This window comes from Hydra vulgaris, chromosome 02, assembly GCF_038396675.1.
Source record: "Hydra vulgaris chromosome 02, alternate assembly HydraT2T_AEP".
Lineage (NCBI taxonomy): Eukaryota > Metazoa > Cnidaria > Hydrozoa > Anthoathecata > Hydridae > Hydra > Hydra vulgaris.
In genome coordinates, this window is record NC_088921.1 from 36,884,918 (window position 1) to 36,907,127 (window position 22,210).

A 22,210-nucleotide genomic window follows, 5' to 3' on the forward strand; every position below is an offset into this window, starting at 1 on the left:
TGCTCTTGCTATGCAATAAAATGCTATATAATAAATCTTTTAAGACTATTTAAAAGAAATATAAATATTGTTTATATAATTATATATAAATATTATATATAAACTATTAATATGAATATATTGTTTAATAAATGTTATAGTTATATTGCTTCTCTCGAAAGTACCAACAATAATGGGTACTAATGGGAGAAGCAATAAGGAAATGAATTTAATTCTTATAAAGCTTATAAATAAAAATTAGCTGCGAATCGATGTTGACAAAAAAGCCGCCAATGTAATATTAATGAATATTTTGATTAATTATTTGTATTTTTATTTTGAAAAACGTAATTTAATGCAATTTGCACAATTGCTAAATATATTAGTAGAAAATCACTTAAAAAATTTTTTTTTTCATTTTACACTGTATTTCATCAATAAAGACTCATCAGAAATGAATGATCAAATTAATAAAACTTCAGTTTATACCAAAAATTACCAAAAATTAAATTACAGGAAGTCACAAATGTCTTAACTACTGTAAATTTTCACACATTTGTGGAATTTGCTGACACTATTATAAAAAGAATTCTTTAGAAATGATTACTTATGCTCTTTTTAAAAATGTTATTTTAAGAAGGGAATTTAATGTAGGTATTATTTGAGCTCATTTATTTTTAAAGTTTTTTAGTAGAAACTTATTTTCATGCCTACATTTAGAAGTTAGTTCAAATTTTTTGTTTAATAAGCGTTCTTGGTTTGCATGTGTAATTATTTTAACTTTTTCTTGTAGGCATAGTATGCATTTTTTGGAAATATTGTCATATCTAGACGCTGTTTTAAGGATGGACCAATTCAGTATAAAATTATCAATATATTTATCTTTTAATTTCCATATATATTTTGACAGCATGGTGTCTTTTGAATACTTTTTCTACTTAAAAGATTGCTTATGATTGGCAAAACGTTTTTTCCAATCACCCTCTGTTATGCCAATATATTGTTTATCAGGTACATTCTTAGAGGAAACAACACATTAATATACCACAACATTTATATACCATAACATTTATATACCACTTTTTTTGATAAACAACTTCTACTCATTGGACAATTGTTTTTTTGTTTAAAATTACAATTTTCTGTAGTTTTTTCATTTAGGATTTCTTTTTTTTTAACAAAGCATTAATTAAAAGCAATTGCGACCTTTTATAATTCTTTCCATATTTTTTGTGCAACTTTAGCTAACTTTATTTGTATTTCGATTAAAAATTTTATGTAATTTATTACATAAAATTTTTAATCGAAAATTGGGCTATTAAAAATTTTATGTAATAAATTACATAAAATTGGGCAGGAAATGCTTATCGACCAATTTTAAAAACATTTTTCCTATGTTAGTGGAAACATTTTTGCTATATGGGGGGTTGAACCAAATTACATTTCTAATTCTATTTCGCTTTTTTGTATTTTTTTTTTCAGAGTCAAATTTTAGTTCAAAATTTTCAAAACCACTTTTTTTTAGGGCATCTTCAAATATTCGTTTAGAGGAATTGAATACATTTTCATTAATGGAGTTTTGGTTTAGCCTGTTACTAATTGAAATCGGGATTTGTTTTAGATTTTGGGGTGGATGATTTGAGTTAAAATTAATATACAATAATTTATCGTTTGGTTTTTTGAAAGGCTTATATGAATTTTCAGAGAGGTTAAATGTGACATCAATTCACAATTTTTAAATTTATGTTTATTTTGATTTGAAAGCCAATATTTTTAAAAATTTTTATATTTTCTTTTCTAATTTTATAGAGCTGTGGACCAGATTTTTTAAGTATTACTATTAAACCATTGTCGCAATAAAGGCCTAAATCTTTATATTGATTATTTTACTTAATAAATCTAAAATATATAGTCCAACAAATTCACAAATTTCTGCTCTGTCATAACTGCCCCTTGTGACATCAAAGCAGTCATGTGTGTTTTTCTTTTTCCAAGTTTCCTTATTAAAATAAAGTAAGGTTTTTCTACAATGTTTTATTATACGGATTGTTACATCAGGAATAACTGTGTGGCTTTTTGCAAATTCAATTGTCTTATCTAAAATATCTGTGGTTATTGAGGGGTAAAAATCAATAATGTCAAATTGAATAAATGTACAGTCATTTTTATTTTTGATTATGGAGAACCAATTTATAACATCAGTTCTCACTTTTTGAGGGAACCAATAACCTACAAGGAAGTTTGTTTTGTAAATTTGGTTTATGATCTTTTAGTGTTAAGAAGGCTTGGGCAGAAGCAGTTGGTTTGATTTTGTTATCAAGGTTTATTTTTTTAGCAATACTTTGCGCTTGTAAATTGATTGTGTTTTCGAAATTTTTAGGCGCTTTCTCGTAAGAACTAGTAATATTGTTGCGTAAAATTTTTTCTTAGAGGAAACAACACATTTATATACCACAACATTTATATACCATAACATTTATATACCACTTTTTTTGATAAACAACTTCTACTCATTGGACAATTGTTTTTTTGTTTAAAATTACAATTTTCTGTAGTTTTTTCATTTAGGATTTCTTTTTTTTTAACAAAGCATTAATTAAAAGCAATTGCGACCTTTTATAATTCTTTCCATATTTTTTGTGCAACTTTAGCTAACTTTATTTGTATTTCGATTAAAAATTTTATGTAATTTATTACATAAAATTTTTAATCGAAAATTGGGCTATTAAAAATTTTATGTAATAAATTACATAAAATTGGGCGGGAAATGCTTATCGACCAATTTTAAAAACATTTTTCCTATGTTAGTGGAAACATTTTTGCTATATGGGGGGTTGAACCAAATTAAATTGTTTTTCTTTTTCCAAGTTTCCTTATTAAAATAAAGTAAGGTTTTTCTACAATGTTTTATTATACGGATTGTTACATCAGGAATAACTGTGTGGCTTTTTGCAAATTCAATTGTCTTATCTAAAATATCTGTGGTTATTGAGGGGTAAAAATCAATAATGTCAAATTGAATAAATGTACAGTCATTTTTATTTTTGATTATGGAGAACCAATTTATAACATCAGTTCTCACTTTTTGAGGGAACCAATAACCTACAAGGAAGTTTGTTTTGTAAATTTGGTTTATGGTCTTTTAGTGTTAAGAAGGCTTGGGCAGAAGCAGTTGGTTTGATTTTGTTATCAAGGTTTATTTTTTTAGCAATACTTTGCGCTTGTAAATTGATTGTGTTTTCGAAATTTTTAGGCGCTTTCTCATAAGAACTAGTAATATTGTTGTAATTTTTTCATAGTTTTCTGTTGTGAGTTGGTAAATGTTGTTTGTTTTATCAGCAAAAACCAAAATATTAGGGTTTGATTTAATATTTTTAACATCTAACTTTGATTCTGTTTAAAATTCCTTTTTTATAGGGCGAGACTTTATTGTTTTAATTAAATGCATTAGTTCATTTTCAAAGTTTTCCAAATCGGGTATAAAAGGTGGGGTAATTTTGGTTATTATTAAATACAGCATCTGTTAACTTAACATCTATAACTTTTTTTTATCTAGTATAGGTATATTTTTCAACAAGGAATTAAAATTATTCATTTCTGATCATTCATTTCTGATGAGTATTTATTGATGAAACACAGTCTACAATGAAAAAAATTTTTTGTTAAATGATTTTCTACTAATATATAATTGCTTTGTTCTTTTTAAAACATTGAGCACTCTCTTTTGAAGAATATATTTTAAAGTTGTTTAAATATATATATATATATATATATATATATATATATATATATATATATATATATATATATATATATATATATATATATATATATATATATATATATATATATATATATATTATACAAAATATATTATTTTAAAATCAAAAAAATATATATTGTCTAATCTTTAATTTGATTTAAAATAAAAAACATGACTATAAAAAAATACTGCAATTAAAATATTAAAGTTGTTATTAATAATTTTACTTTAAATTCAACAACATTGACACCATCCAATCACAATTTATTGCCCTTTTAATATATTTTTTTTTTACATTTCTGTAATTAATGACAATTAGTTTAGTTTTTGCATGTAAAATTAGATTAATATTATATAATAAATAATATTTATAAAAATGTTTTATTCATAATTAAAATGGTAATAAAATGATGAAAAAGCTTTAAACTTGTTTTTTGTTGTTGTTATAAATAAAGTTTATTAAGTTATAAAGTTTTATTTCTGTTTGTTAACTTTTTTAAGCTGTTTTGTTATTACTATTTTAATTGTATTTATTGGCTTTGATGAATTAATTTTATAGATGGTTTACGTGAAGGAATTAAAGATGCAGAATCTTATTTTGAAATTCTTTTGAATAGGAACATAATCGGTGAAAATAATTTAAGCTATCTTGTTGTAAGTTTTAAAACCATTAAAAGAAACGATCTTGCCAAAATGGTTGATGAATTTGCAAAGAAAAATGTCAAAAAAGAAGAGAATAACAAACCAGGTTAAATATTCGAAATTTAATAATTACTTTACAATTGTTAATAATATTATTTATCATAATTATTATTATGGTTATAATAATTAATATAAATATGTTACAATTAATAAAGCTATATTGTAGCCAGTGTAAGCGTCAAATATGGGTTTGTCAAATATATGTATTATATTTGCTTAAAAAACTTTATAATATTTGTATTGAGTAATTGGTTGAAATGTATTTATAGTTACATAAACAAGGTTGAAATGCTTTTTTTAACAGAGTCTATTTTTTTATTAATTTTTTTTAAATAGAAATATTTTTTAGTTAATGAACTATTTTCTTAAAATTTTTCCTTTTAATTAAGAATAAATGTGTTACTTAAGAGAATGAAAAAAAAAATTAAAAATTCAATTAAAAATAAAGTTAGTTAAAGTTGATCATAAGTTAAAAAAAAATGTTAAAAAAATATAAATTTTTTTCTTTACCTGAAATACTTTAAATTTATTACATTTATATTTGTAATTTGTATTTGAAAACACAGATTATGTATATTTGAATTTGTATTTGAGAATCTAGAAATTTGTAGTTGGAAATCTAACTTACTTGTATTCGACCAAATATATTTGAAATGATTATACTATAAACATTACAAACATAATATACTTAATTTATATCTAAATAATTATTTAGATATAAATTACTAATTCTCTAATTTTTAATATATAATTATAATTATATATTAAAAGTTAGAGTTCCCACAATTATCAATACTGTATTGAACAAAATTTTTTGATACCGAAACCATATGTTATAAAACTGGTTTTTTACAGTTTTTAAAATTATAATATTTTGAACTTAACAAATAAAACAATATGCAAATCTTACTTATTTAAAACAAAAAACCAAAGATTTGCATTATTTCAGACAATTAGTTTTCTAAAAGCTTTCAGTTTAATTCAATAAGTTGTATTCCAATTTTGTATATGAAAGATAAAAAATAGTTATTTTGTTCTGCCATTGCAATATATGTATTGCAACATATGCGTGATTATTTTATATATGCATATGTGTGATTATATTATATATTGATATTTTTGATTTGTAATTAATGTAACTTTATTTGTGGTATATTTGATTATTATTTTTGTATATTATGGAAAATCATACTATTTGGCTAATGACGCAGAATGTACCCTTTTCAGGTCTCAATAAATACAAAGATTCAAATGCATCTGGTATGATAACCCCATGAGAACCATCCATAATATAGTTATCAAAAATATCTAACTAGATAAAACAACTTTTGCGTAAGTTTTGAAAAAGCAAATGAAAGTAGACGAATTCTTTAAATGCGATACTTTGGCTTAGTTGTTGGTAAAATGTTCTACTAAAGATGTCTTTAGGAACAATTACAAATTCTGATGCTATACACATGTTTATTCCAAAGCAGGATTTCCTATTGCTAAAAAGTCTAGCCAAGAGCTGTTTGTTAAAATTTCTGTTTGTTTTGTGTTTTTTGAGTTTTCTAAAAAACAAGTTCCTGTCTGTTTCTGTTAAAAGTTCAGCATAAAAGTTGATTAATTGTCATCATCATTAAAGTTGATTAATTGCCATCATCATTAAAAGGTATAATAATGAAACTCTGCACAATAAAATTGCATATAAATTGAGTTTTGTTAAATTTGATGGTTTCTTTGATGTTTTTACAACCAAAGAATCAATAAAACAATTGGTAGAGTTTGAGTTCTACTCAAAATATATCTACTCACAATGGCACTGCAATAATGCAAAAACATAGGCAGATAATTACTATAGAGAGTCAACTGTGCCACTTTGCATATTCTGGTAGGAAATCAGTAAAAGAATATGCTAGTGAAAGCAATCAAGTAGACCACTCCAATGACAATAATGATTTAGAATTGGATTGTAATTAAAATTAAGATCCTCACAAGAGTTGAGTTGCAGCATATTTTAAATATCATGTACGTTGATGATGACTTGAAATATTCACCAGCTATGATTCAATATGCCAAAAGTATATTTAAATGAAGTATTAACAAATATAGCCCAATATGAAATGAAGTATTAACAATATAGCCCATGTCAACATTCAACAAAAGACTGTTTTCTGTTTGCTGGTAACTTTTCCACTAAGCTTTGAAGCCAAATTTTTTCTTTCTTTACTTCCAACAAGGCTGCAAGCAACCACTATTAGAGTTGGAAGTTACTGGAGGAGAAAAGATAAAATTTATAGAGCGAGACAACGATTAAAAGACAACTTAAAAGATTGCAGATTATATAAATCAAGAAAACAACATGAAGGAAGCAAATTCCAATGTTTGAGTAAAAAAACTAGATGAATAAGAATTTTTGGAGCACTTAAGAATAGTCACAGTAAAAGGATGAGATTTAATTAAATGATGAGTAACACAAGAATGAATTTCAGTAGATGCCACAAGAGAGTCTAGCTCTTTTAAGCAGTGCCTATTATAATATATCGTAATGTTGTTTTTCTTTTATATAATATTTATATAAAAGAAAAACAACATTACGATAATGTGGTAATGCTTGGAGGTTGGTTACAAGAGCAGGTCCAACTATGTTTACAATGGATTTTTGCACCTTGTCTGAAAGAGAAAGGACATCATTGGAAGATCCGCCCCAGATATGGCAACAGTATTCCAAGGGTTGAATTAGGCGTTTGCAATTTGCAACACTATTATAGTGTTATTATGCAGTTAGTGACTAGAGTGTTATTACTTTTGTAGTTGTAAGTTTTGTGTTTTGTTTTTATAACTTATTGTTGATAACAAATTTAAGCTAATTTGCTCCATGAAAACGAAGTAGATGGTTTTGCATAAACTTAAATTTTGAAGACCAGATATTTTGCCAGATATTGCAAATCACAATTGCTTAATTCAACCTTTGTATTCCATACAGGATAGATTTGAGATTTATAGGGGTAAAGAATAGAATCCCGAGTAAGAAATTGCAAGCACCATAAAAAGATGCAACATTAGCAGATGTTAATTTTGTAATCAGTTAGATATATGGTTTCCAAGAAAGATCGCAAGTAAGAGTTAATCCTAAAAGATAAAAGGTTAAAAACTCATTGAGTTCATTACCATTCATATATATAGGAAGATCTAAATTATTGCGATTACGATTAGCTGAAAAAATTGAATTTTATCTAAATTAAAGTTCACCGGGCGGCAAGAGCCCCATGAGAATTTAGCAGAATTTAGATCCTTTTTAAGCTCAAATGAGTTTTGAAATAATCTTTTTTAAGCTCAAATGAGTTAAATGCATTTGAATACTGCCTTTGAATACTGAATATATTGAATAATAAAATACTGAATAATTTTTGAATAATACTGTTAAACAATAAATTATGAAATGAAAAAAAAAATGATCTGAAAATGTTTGAGTTATGTTTTATAACGTTTTGGCTAAACTTTTTTGATAATATTTTGCAATACTGGTACCGGTATATTATGGTAAATTGGTGTATACTGGTACCAGTATATACCAATACTGATATATACTGGTATTGAATTATTTTGAATACTTAAAGTTGATTTTAAAATTTTCTGGCTTTTGGATAATCAAAAATTTATTATTTTTGAATATTGCTATTATAAAGCTCTAATCCTTTTATTTTACAGAGGACATTACTGATGGCAATGTGACTTCCCCTTTCACATTGTTATTGACTGAGGTAGGAGATGAATTGAAGGTTGCAGATCTGAAAAAACTAAAGTTCTTATTAAAAGGAGCTGTACCTGGTAAGTTAAAATAAAGTATTTTTTAAAAGATTTTATGTGGTAAAGCATTTGGTTGAATGATAATAATGATAATGATGATGATAATGATGATGATGATGATGATGATGATGATGATGATGATGATGATGATGATGATGATGATGATGATGATGATGATGATAATGATGATAATGATGATGATGGTGATGATGATGTTGGTGATGATGATGTTGGTGATGATGTTTGTTAAATAGCAAAGTAAAATTTTTGTTTATTGTTTCATAGATGGTTTAATTGAAGAAATTAATGATTATACAACTTACTTTTCAACTCTGAAAAATAGAGATTTAATACATGAAAAAGATTTAACCTATCTTAGTTTATGGTTTCGTTATATTGGAAGAATTGATCTTGAAAAAAGGGTTCACGACTTTGTTAAGAAAAATTCTAAATTAGCAAAAGCAGGTTAGTTTTTTTATTTGCATCTTTTTTATGCTACTGTTACATAATTAGACGCTATTACATTTTTTGTATCTTGATGATAAGATTTCAAACTAAGTTGTGAACTTAACTTGGTTTTTAAAAGTTTGTCATGACAAATTTCAACACAGTTAACTAACCCAGGGTGACCTGGGTTAGTTACCTGTACTTGAATGTGTGTTTAACTGTGTTGGTTACAAAGAGGTTTTTAAAATTTCTCCGAGGTTCTTAAAATTGAAACCACAGATGTCACTTTTCAGGACCTATAAAACTCTAAGAATTTTTCAGGTCTTTAAAAAATCACCCAGAGTGATCTTTGAAGACCTGAAAAATTCTTAGAGTTTTATATTTCTTAAAAAGTGGCACCTGTGGTTGTATTTTAAGAACCTTGGAAAAATTCTCTTTGTCTTCTCAGATCATCATAAAACACTGACCTCTCAAGAAAAAAATTCATTGCAAAGTTAGCATTTGTTAGGGTTACTTTGGTTACTTTGGTTTCAACTCCTCCTTTTTTGTTATCTCATTTACTGTTTTCTTATTCCATTCTCTGACTTTACACTCTTAAATTTATTATTCAAAATACTGTTGTCATTTTTGGACTGGTTCTTTTAACAAAGCTCTCTCTTTTTTATACAAGATCTAATGGTAATTAAAGTTACATTTGGAATTCACTAATTATAGTTGATTATGAGTCATTATAAACATAAATTTGTTAAAATTGCTAAACATTTGCACATCACTGTATATAACATCACAGTACCAAAATAACAATGTAATTAATCTAGTTTCTATTTCTTGAAAGATTTATTTAATTATACAAATTATATTTAAATATTAGGCACTAGAGAACTTTCATAGATTCATCATTTGTGCAATTGTATAAAATTTTTCTATTATAAAATTTCTCTTTTGTTATAAAATTTTATTAAAATGTTAGATCAAGTGTTTTACACAAAATGAGATTGACATAACATAACAAAATTTAAATGGAAATCAAGCATTTTTTATATAATTCATAATATCCATAAATGTTTAAGAAATTATTTAAAAAGTTCAAGAATCCAATTTTCTTTTTATTGAAATGAAACCACCAAACGATCTATAAGGACAGCACATTATTGCAGAAATTAATTCAGTAACATCACATTGAAGCCAATTTCAAACACATTGTCTCCTAGTGTACAGAAACAAAAAAACCTATAAAAGATTATTAAGAAAGATCTCAAGAAAAAGTTTTTGTTTTTTATTTTTAGTTTGTATTTTATTTACATGAGGCATTGTTAATCTCTACACCACCATTCCACGCTATCTAGGACGCTCTAAAATTCTGTGTTGAAAAACATAAAGATCTTATAACCAAAAAATTTACCATCAATTTTATCATAGAATCTGCATTTTTTATTTTGAAAAATAACAATTTTCTATTTAACAACTAACTATATTACCAAATTACAAAGTACAGCCATGGGGACAGATTTTGAAAGAGGCTAAGGATGTTTTCTTTTTCTTCTTCGAGGTAACAATTTCTAAAAATGCTACCAAGATATTTTTTAAAAAAAGTAAAAAGTATTGAACAGTTTTATTTTAGATATGTATGATAATGATTTCAACATACAACCAAAATATTTAGAAGTAAAAGAGTTCAAAACTTCATTTGCAGAATTAAATGATTCAATCAGTTTTAAAATAGACTATGGCAATCAACTTATAAAAGAATATACTATAATATCTATAATATATATATATATATATATATATATATATATATATATATATATATATATATATATATATATATATATATATATATATATATATATATAAAATATCTATAATGAAGTTAATTTTCTAGATATATCTGTCATTCTTAAAAATAACAAATATATCACAACTATCATATTTTATAAAGATACAAATGCTTATAACAATCTAAATTACAATAGCCATCATTCCGATCAGATTAAAAGAAACATTCCATACTATCTTTCAAAAAAGATGTTTTTACAACCAATTATGGCACTGAAAAGCAATGTTAAGAAGAACTAAAATTATGGTTAAGCGATTGCTCTTACCCAAACAATGTAATTGAAAAGACTTTTCACATTATAAAGTTACAAAGACCAGCTCCCCAAAGTAAAACTAAAAAAATTTTTCCTTTATTTACAATATTTTATTGCAATCTAAACTGCCAACCTATTCTAAATAAAACCAAACCTTCCATTCATTACCTACTAATGAAAGAGTTGAAGAAATTTTTTTGAACCTGTAACCTTTAATGGCCTACAAGCAACTACCAAATTTAATGAGACAACTTACTTCTGCCAAATTTCAATCTAAACCATAGTTGAAGAAAACAGGAATGTTTAAGTGTAAAGATATTTGGTGCAAAATTTGAAAGTTATATCTAAAAGAAGTACAAAGCTTTGTAACATTAAATGGAACTTCTTGGAAGATAAAAAGCCATATTACCAGTTATAGCAAAAATATGATCTTTATTATCCAAAGTGTTTAACATGTAATAGTAAATCTATATACACTAATGAATCAAGTAATATAAAGAACTGGGCAAATGGTCCAGAACAAAACTGACAAAATGGTCCAGTAACAAAACTTGACAAAATGGTCCAGTAACAAAACTTGACAAAATGGTCCAGTAACAAAACTGTGGAAACTTTCATCCAGCTTTTTGTTTTTCTAGAATTTAAAAATTAAAAATTATTATCTTATGAAAATCATTATCTTATGAAAATTATTATCTTATGAAAATCATTTACATAAATAAAAACATAATATCTTAATAAAAAAAACACAAAGCAATTGTTACTCTTAACAGAAATTCAATTAACTTTTTAAGAAAAAGAAATTTTATAAAAAAAAATTTTTTGGCTACTGATATAACTATGAAAGTCCTCTAATGCTTATCTAATATTTAAATATAATTTGTATAATTTAATAAATTTTATAAGAATGTTTTTCCAGTAAATAATCTATTGTTTTTAAAGTGAAAAAATAAAGACATTAACAGACTTAATATTTCTGATTATACATTTATTATATTATACATTTACTTAAATAATTTAAAAAATTTAAAGCAACATAAAGATGGGGTGTTCTAGAGTATTTAACCATGAAATTTGTCCTCTTCAGAATTTTAGTAAAGTTTATTTTTTGAATTCTGCATCGAAAATGGATTTGGAATGTTTTCCTTTATTTTTTATTTTATTATTTTTGCATTTTTTAAGTAAAACTTCCAAAAAGAATGCAAAATCAAATCAAGGTCATTTTGGGAAACTTGATCAATAATAAAATAGTGTTATCTTGGGAACTTGTCAACATTTTTGCATATGTTTTTAAAATCAACTATTAAGGTGTGAAACAAAAAGGCACACGGTTCATTGGTTTAATGTGTAACTACTCGTATGATAATTATAATTAAAAACAAATTAGCAAAACATCAATCTATTCTAAATCTTTATTATTTTAAATCTTATTCTAAATCTTTAGCATTCTAAATCTTTATTATTTTATTGGTTAATTGAAAAACACAATATTTTGGAACTGTAATTTTAAAACTGTTATTGAGAGCGTTTTAATTGCTGGTTAATATATTGTATTTAATATAAGTATTTACGTTTTGATCTTAAAATTATTCTGTTGGTTTTTAGGTTTTTTTATTTTTTGTCATTTTAAGCTTCTTAAAATGAATACAATAATAAATAAAGTTTTAAACACTTTTGTTAACGTAACAAAAAAATGGTAAAAATATTTTTTTCTACATTTTCTATTATGTAAACATTTTACTTATGTTATTATACTTTTTTACTTATGTAATTATTTATGTAGTTTTGCTGTATTATTTTAATAGTTGCCAAAATTTTTTAATCTTCAGATAATCGTATTTCTTCTTCTTTAGATAATCGTATTTCTTATATTTTCAATAAGAATCCGTGTGGAACTTGTCTTATAATAAATAACAGATTTTTAAATAATGTTATAACAAAAGATGAAATATTGTTAAACCAACGGGATGGTACAAATAAGGATGTTGAGGAGCTAAAGAAAACATTTTCATGGTTAAATTTTGAAGTTGTCCTACATGAAGATGTTGATGCAAAAAACATGCTAAATATAATTAGGTCACAAGAAAAAGCTATCGATTGTTTTGTTTGTTGTATATTGTCACATGGTTATAAAGATGGAGTGTATTGTAGTGATGGAGAAAAAGTTTCGTTTGAAGAAATGAAAATTTGTATAAATGGGAAGTTGTGTGATTTGTTAATCGAAAAACCGAAACTGTTTTTCATTCAAGCTTGCCAAGATTATGAAAAAATAGATAAACATTTAGATGATGACTTTCATGATAAAGTTAGAATCTCTGAACAAGAGGAAAATGATATATATGGAGCCAGCATACAAAAGTCGACTGAAAAAGTAACATCAAACGTCACAGATGCCACCCTTTATCAGTGTGAGATAGAAAAAAAAGTAACAACAAATGTTAGTGATGGGAAACTTGATCAGTTTGAGATGGAAAAAAAGAGGAGACAATTACATGAAGATTCAGACTTATGTTTTTTTATAGCTGCGACTCCAGGTATTTTTCATAAAACTTTTTTTACTAGTAATTTTTTTTAAAGCTAGTCTAAAATTAATTTACATATATTTTATAACCTTCTAACAAGTTAAAATATTTAGTATTGAAAAATTAGTGTAAAAATGTTCAGCAAATAAAATGCGAAGATTAAAAAAAAAGTTTACACTAGACAAAAACATAGATTGTATTATTTAATGAAATAGAGTCATGATCATAATCATAATGGTGAATATTATGACCAATATGGTGTTAATGATTATGATCAATAAATGTTATTAATAATGATGATCATGATGATCATGTGATTAATGATTGTGTTGATGATTGTGATCATGGCGATGATATTCTACTTCACTTTCTAAGATCCTAAAATTGCCATTGATCTTTAATTAATTATTTATTGATCAATTATTGATCTTTAATTGGTTCTGCTAAAATTGAAAAAAAAAATGATGAACTTTTAAAAGCATATTATAATTGATCAGGAAGCAATCTATGTTTGAACCACTGTTCAAACTCTGTCATAAATTACTTCTTAGCCATTTAGAATAAATAGTCAAGCTTAATAACACTCAGAGTTGAACAAAATGTTTAAAACTATAAAATTGTGAGATATGAATTTAAGTTCTCACTAAAAAAACTCACTAAGCTAAATCTTATAAAATCTCACTAACAAACTCACTAAGCTTATATCCATTTATTTAACCAAAAATTGAAAATTACAAATTTTTATAATTTTACAAAATTAGGTTAGGTGTCATTCATATAGTTAAAAACTAGTCATTGGAGTGACACTCCAATGACTAGTTTTTAAATAAAATAAACAAACAAAAAAATTCAGCAGCGTTATTAATAAATGAAAGCAAGCGTAAATTTAATTAATTTAAAAAAATAATGATTAAGCTATAATAAATTTAATAAAAAGAAAAAAAAAAAATGAAAACACTCAATTAATAACAACAATAAAAATCATTAATAAAAACAAATAAAATCAGCAACAACAGCACAAATAATAACAAACTTTAAGCAAACGAAAAGGCACAAAAACTACAAAATGAAAACAAAAATTACATAACGAAAAGGCAAACACTAAAACAAAATAAAATAAATTATATTTGTTATTTTTGGCGGATACAGAAAAGGGTAGAAAATTTGTAGTGAATTATTTTTGTTTTAAGTAGTTCTTATTGTTATTATTTTGAACATTTTTCGAACTTCTTTTGTTTTAACTTGTTACTTCGCTAAATCTTATAAATTCTCACTAAGAAACTCACTAAAAATCTTATAAAATAATTTAATACAGAAACTAGTTCAATACTTAATGAAAAAAGTGTGAAAAAAAAAAAATTGACAAGAAAGTTAGTGACTATTTTTGCATTAAAAAAGGAGGTGTGATAATTACCTTGCAGCAATTGTATAATTTAATCTTGACAGTGGTTATGAATTTATTTTATATTTTTATTTTCAGTTTAAAAGCAAAACTATAAAAATTTCAAAACAAACAAACTTTTAAAATAATATTTATATTTAAAATAATATTTAAAATAATATTTATATAGTAATTGTTGTTTTTTGAGACATAGTTTGCATTTATACAGTAATATATTATTATATTATATTATATACAGTATTTATTTATTAAATTAGCAATTTTAAAATTATAATTATGCTTAAAAATTGTGTATAAATTTCTGAAAACAATTATTCATCTTGAAAACAATCATTCATCATGTTTTCCAGCTGAGCTAATAGATTTTTATTTTTGAAACTATAAAATGTTTTAATTTAGGGTTGTTTTAAAGTAGTAAAATTTATAACTGATTTGTTCTTGATGAATTGGTTTTATTTCTTGTATTATTATTATTATTATTATTTTTATTTCTATCATTTGTATTCTTTTATTATTGTTAGACATTTAATGGCTTGCTGGTTTTTTTTTTTTTTTTTGGAATTAATTTCTTTCCAGTTGTATTTCTTAAGTTTAGTGGTAAATTAAATTTTTTTTAATTTCATTTTTAAACTTATATATATATATATATATATATATATATATATATATATATATATATATATATATATATATATATATATATATATATATATATATATATACATATATATATATATATATACATATATATATATATATACATATATATATATATATATACATATATATATATATATTTATATATATATATGTATATATATATATATATATATATATATATATATATATATATATATATATATATATATATATATATATATATATATATATATATATATATATATATATATATATATATATATATATATATATATATATATATAGAGGACAATGATTGTTACTAAAAGTAAAAAAATATTCAAAAATCATCAAACATTGTCAACATTAAACAGTGTAAGGTTGTCAATTTGTTGCTGACGTTTTTTCCACCTAACTCAGAGAGATGACTATATATGTAAAGATTTTTTTTGTGATATTGTGTCATTAATTACTAAGTTAGTTCAAGTATTACTGTTGTATTTTTTGTTTTTATTTAGTCAAATGCTATGATTAAAATGAATATTCCTAATCAAATGCTACTTTTAATGCTACAAATGTTGAATAAAAAAAAAGGCTTTTGAATTATAATAATAGTTTTAATTAAAAAAAAAAAAAAATTGTTTTTTGTGTTTGTGTTGCTCTTATATAGTTGTGTTGTTAACTTTTGTTGAGAAAATATTTATATAATAACAATGTCAAAACAGTGTTATATAATAACAATGTCATAACAACAATGTTATATAATAACAATGTCAAAACAACAATGTTATATAATAACAATGTCAAAACAATGTTATGTAATAACAATGTCAAAACATTGTTATATAATAACAATGTCAAAACAATGTTGTATAATAACAATGTCAAAACAATGTTATATAATAACAATTTCAATAAACATTAATTAAATCAGAAAAAAACTAGTTAAATAAAACTAATTCTAATTTTGGCTTAAGAAAGTTCGTAACGTTTGTGCACAGGTAATGTTTTTTATTTATTGAAAAAATTTTGGTCAAGTAACATTAGCATTCAGGCAGTAAAAAGTCAAAAAGTAAAAAGCCAATTGTGTTATTTTGTATAAAAAGCAATTGCCAACCTTTATTCAATAAATAATAAATTAAAGAAGTTGCTTTAAACAGTGTTGTAAAAGATACAAATCAGTCAGGAGCAGTGCTATTCAAAAAGATCATGTGCATTGAGTGATATAAGTCCAGCTTGCATTCAGAAAATAGTTGGTAGCTATGCTATATAAGATGAAGTCACAAAAAGTGAAATAAACTAAAGTTAATTTTATGAGTTGTAAACATGAATATTATAGGTCTTGTACTAATATGGGAAAAGCATTTTTCAATATTAACAGTGAAATTGCTAAGCAGTTCAGGATTGGGAAGTCGAAGATATCATATAACTTATGGTATTTTCCCCTATTTTCATGATGCTCTCCTATAAAATACTTTGAAATCTAACTTTTTTACATAATGTACACTATGTTGTACAAAAAATTGAAATCTAATTTTATTACATAATGTAACTCTTATGAATCTAAAACATTTAGTTCTTTATGCAATGGCTATGCTGAATTCCTCTCTTCAATTGCAAAATTAGCCTCTGCTAAGGTTGCATCTCTTTATTGTGCTTGCCACTTTCTTACTCCGGATTCTATTCTTTATCTATATAGTTCTCAAATCCGTCCGTGTATGGAATACTGTTGCCATATTAAAGCGGATCTTTGAATAATGCCCTTTCTCTTCTCTAGACAAGGTGCAAAAATACATTGTAAACATAGTTGGACCTGCTCTTGCAGCCAACCTTCAACCATTGTCACATTGTCATAATGTTGCTTCTCTTTCTCTTTTTTTAAATACTATTATGGGCGCTGCTCTAAAGAGCTAGCGCCTCTTGTGCCATCTACTAAAATTTATTCTTGTTACTCGTCATTCAATTAAATCTCATCCTTTTACTGTGACTGTTCCTAAGTACTCAAAAAACTCTTATTTGTCAAGTTTTTTTCCTCAAACATTAGTTCTTTGGAATTTGCTCCCTTCATCTTGTTTTCCCAATTCATATAATTTGCAATCTTTTAAGTCATCTATTAATTGTTTTCTTGCTTCATAAGCTTCATCTTTTCTCTTTCAGTAACTTCCAACTTTACAAGTGGTTGCTTGCAGCCTTGTTGGAAGTGAAGATGTTTAAAAAAGAAAATGAAATTTTCAACTATCTTTTTAAGCAATTCTTTAAAATGAGTTATCAATCATAAAAATGGCCTATTTCTTGCACCTCTAAATGCAAGCATATCATGGGGAACAATTCAATGGAAATGAATGCAAAAACATATTTTAAGGATATGTCCTAAAACATTGTGCGTTGCACAATGTTTTAGGGCATATCCCTAAATCTAGGTAAGATTTAACTAATCTTACTTAGCTCTTAGAGTTTTAGTTACTTCCAAAGCATATGCCATTTTTCATCACATTAAGTTAGTTGAAAGAAAATAAAACTAGAGTTTTCATTATGCAAACCACTAAATCGATTTGTGTCAAATTCAAGATCTGCTTGAAAAGATATAAAAACCAATTTTCTCAACCCAGATATGGAGACATATTTTTGATATGTGTTATTGAGCATGATTGATCAAATTTTTTGGAATGTGGTTGCCTGAGTCATTTGTTAGGAAATTGAAGGAAATATAAATAATTCGACACTTTTTATTAATAAAAACAATAAGATTCAATTAATAAGAAATAATATTAATAAAAAACAATAAGAATAATATTAATGAAACAATTATGCAAAGTGGTCTGATTGAATGATTTTGTGAACAAATTTGTATAGCTATTTGAAGACTGGTCATAATTTTAAATTTAAACATTAACGGTGATGGAAATATATGGGAATAAAAATCCCCAAACTTAGATTTTTCACAGAGACCTCTGATGATCCAGATAGGAAAAGAATCCCATGAGAATGCATCGTATTTAACTTTTTTTAATGCAGATATCAAAAACATGAAAGAGGTTGGTTTTATTATCTTTAATGGACAATATTTTAATATCAAAGTGAAGCATCAAATATATGTGTACTACAACTGGCAATGGAGCTAGAAGTCTTTCTTACAATGAGAAAAATAGAATAATGATTACTGACTACATTTCAAATTAACACAACAAAATATTTGCTGAGCGGTTTGGTCTCTTGTTGTCTACTATTATTTGTACTGTCAGGTAATTAACATAAAAAATGTAAAGACATATGTAAGCAGAAAAAATTTTCTACAAAAAAATTTCCTGGGTTAGTTTGACGCCGACTATTCATAAGCTGTTACAACATACTTGGGAGCTTTTACTACATACTCGTGAGTATTACAACATACTTGGGAGCTATTACAACATAATTGGGAGCTAATTGAGTTTAACAACAACTTAAATTATGGAGTGAGGAAGACTTAAAGGCAAACAACAAACAACTGAGAATATTCAGAGAAAAATTACCGAGAAAGACATATCAGTTGTAGAACTTGGAAGATTGTTTAAAAATACTCTGGGTGACCCTTTAGTATACAATTCAAATTGTGTGGTTTGATAAGATAAAGTAAAAAAACAAGCTTCAAAGTTCACGAAAACAACATTGTTAATACTTTGTTTATGTAAAATACGGAAGAAAAAAAATCTTTTTTGAATAAAACTTCTTGTGCATTATGCCTTAATGAGTAAAACATTGGTAATAACAAATAACTCAAAAAGCGGGTAATTGGTAAAAATATGTGACATACCAAATTAAAGGCAACAATATGTAGTTTCCAAATTGTATACGGTTTAGTAATACCAGAAATTAAAAATAAGGAGATTTTTTTTGGCGCAAAACTGACTTTTTCATTAAATTTTTTGAAAGAAAAGAAGAAAATTTAATTTTTTCAATTCAATTTAACAAAATATTTTTTTCATTTTTGACTATAAGTCTGGTAAATATATTTCAAATTAAAAATTTTATGTGAATATATCTATGCGTTAAAAAAGTTTTTTTGTTTTACGTTTTGAGTTTTTTTAAAACTTTGCAAGATTGTCATTTCTTAACCAGTAATGATAATGACCTCTAGTCTTTTGCATTTAATTAGTATTTCATAGTTTTAAAAAATACTTTTATTCTTGAATCATAGACTTTTGTCCACCATTTTGAAGTATAGATTTTGTCGTTTTGTCCACCATTTAGACTGTGTAATGTTCAATATCATTGCAATCACCCCAACTTTAAGTTTCAAGTAGTTCAAATGTTCAACTAATTTGGAGCAGTGTAGTTTCGAGTTAATCGTCTTTTTAAAGTATTGTTTTTTGTTATTTAGAAATGATTTAGCTCTGATTGGCGTCATAAAAAGAAGCCAGTTTTTGACAAAAGAAAAAACTTCAAAAGAAAAGCAGACAAATCTCTTAAGTTCGTCAAAAAAGTCTGTTGAGTATTTTAACTGATGCTTGAATAAAAAAGGTATTTGCACTTTACAAAAGTATGGTGCTATATAGAAAAAAATATAATAAAATTACTATGCAAATCATTATTATGCAAAGTTCAATGAAGTCCCTGATATGTAGTGCTTCTTTTTTGCTTAATTTTTTGCAGGTGCGTTCTACAATTGAACTACTAGGGATACATCATCTTTATAAAGACTCCTGCTTTTGCTCAGACCCATGTCAGACCCAAGAAAAGGTGTTGCTTGATTGCAAGAAATTTTAGCTCAATCAGCTGCTGCAACATTTTCAGGATCATTAGAAATATTTCTTGAAGGATTTAAAATAACTAATTTTAGATTTCCTTATTTTCCTGATAACATGTCCTTTTATACACCATAGGGACCTTCTAAAACTTTCCAGATTGGGATCTTTCTAAAACCTTAAAATATATTCTTCTTGGTTGAAGAGTTTTTACAATCTCCCATTATCTTGCGTAGCATTTTAGCATTTTCTATAAACATTCCAGAGCTTCTTGCTTTCAAAAATGATCTGGAAAATTTCAAAATGTTCTGGAAGGTTCTAGAGTGATCTGAAAGGTTTTAGAATTTTCTGGAAAGTGCCTAAATGTTTTGATTGGTTCAAAATGTTCTGTAATTTTCCTTTATGCTTTTGAACAGAACTGAATATTCTGGACTTTCTTTGAATAATATAAACCTCCTAAAATCTTATGCAATGTAATTAAACATTTCAGAATGTTTCGGAAATCGGTTTAGAACTTTAAGAATGTTCTGAATCTTTTCTCTTTTTTTCTTTTGAAACCTTCCAACTTTAAGCAATACGTTTTGTACAATAAAAACATGTTTTTGGTAATTTAAGAGATAATAATGATATGTGCAATATCTGTTGTATAAGATTGTATTTCATTTTTTGTTAGATAATCTACAAAAAAGGACCACAAAACTAGTTTATTGAACAATTTAAGTTTATTTAATTATTAAAAGTTGTGCAAAAAAAAATGAAATTGATAGAATCTGGAAGGATATTCTTTCTAAATTAAATTCCAATATAAAAACATTCAACATTAGGGTGTATCGAGGTGGGATAGTTTTGGTAAAGAATTTTATGGGAAATTTAAAAAAATGATGTTTTGCTGAAAGGGTCACTACTATTTTATTATCTATTGCTTTAAATGGAAAAATGAATATAATATGCCTAATATAGGAAAATATCTTATATTTAAAGAAAAACTTTTTTGACAAATTTTCAATAACTCAATTTTATGTGGACTTTTATTAAATGTTTTGTTTATTTAAATTATTATTTAGCTTAAAAAAAGTCATAAAAATAACCATATAAGTGAGTTTTTGTGAAAGATTTTTATTTTAAAGAAGTAAGGCAATTTTTTCTAATTTTCGACAAAGAATGTTACTGTAACACTGTTCTCCAAATTGACTGCTAGATTGAAACTCTCTCCACTCCTAATTTTTTTGCATATAATCAATCATATGTATAGTAAATAAATTTAAGTAAAGAACTAGCTCTGAACTAAGCTAAGTATGAATGTTTTCAAAAATAAAGCTTATATTTTTTTGCTTTTTTTCTTCCAAAGTTTTATTAAAGTCAGACATTATGGCAGTAATAATAAACTATTTACGGCTGCTTTCCAGATATAGTTATAGTTTTCCAATACGGCATGAGATTTTAAATTATGTATCTGTGCAGTTTACTTGATAAATCAAGGTATCATATGAAAATCTTTAACACCTATAACACCTTCAGTTCACGAAAAAATCAAAAAATCCATTTGGCAAAACTTCGATGCTAATCTTGGAGTTTGTCCTTTAGTAGTTTGTTCCAGCTAAAGAAGAAACTTATTTAGTCTAAACAAAGGAGAGACTACATCTTTCCTACTGGTTAGAGACTATATCAAAGGTACTTAAATATGAATTAGTTGCTATTTTTTGGTGTATATGTGTGTGTGTGTGTGTGTATGTATATGTATATGTATATATATATGTATATATATATGTATATATATATATATATATATACATATATATATATATATATACATATATATATATATATATATATATATATATATATATATATATATATATATATATATATATATATATATATATATATATATATATATATATATATATATATATGTATATATATATATATATATATAAATTAGTGAAAATACTTATCTAATTTTAAGTTGTCTTTAACAGCGTGTTTCTCTATCAGTAGGTTCATCAGTAGGTTGAACTACTGATGGAGAAACACGCTGTTGAAGACAACTAAAAATTAGATAAGTGTTTTTACAAATTTATTATTGCTCTGTTCTTTAAGAACATTGAGCACTCTATTTGTAGAATACACTAATATAATTTATTTATATATAT

General features: G+C 25.0%; 1 protein-coding gene across 2 annotated transcripts in view; it reads left to right on the forward strand.

The window, feature by feature from the left end:
• Window positions 1–22,210, forward strand: part of LOC100207763 (caspase-8) — a 52,887-nt gene that overhangs the window by 12,668 nt on the left and 18,009 nt on the right. Inside the window, exons 3-8 of one of the 2 annotated variants that reach the window (XR_010636682.1) lie at window positions 4,302–4,490; window positions 8,135–8,254; window positions 8,519–8,698; window positions 12,627–13,307; window positions 19,694–19,833; window positions 19,966–21,728. Coding sequence is in view for 1 of the 2 variants with exons in the window: in XM_065790773.1 (XP_065646845.1) it covers window positions 4,302–4,490; window positions 8,135–8,254; window positions 8,519–8,698; window positions 12,627–13,307 (1,170 nt within the window). In the remaining variant the exon portion in view is untranslated. The remainder of the gene's footprint in view (window positions 1–4,301; window positions 4,491–8,134; window positions 8,255–8,518; window positions 8,699–12,626; window positions 13,308–19,693; window positions 19,834–19,965; window positions 21,729–22,210) is intronic. The other variant, XM_065790773.1, reaches the window with a different exon arrangement.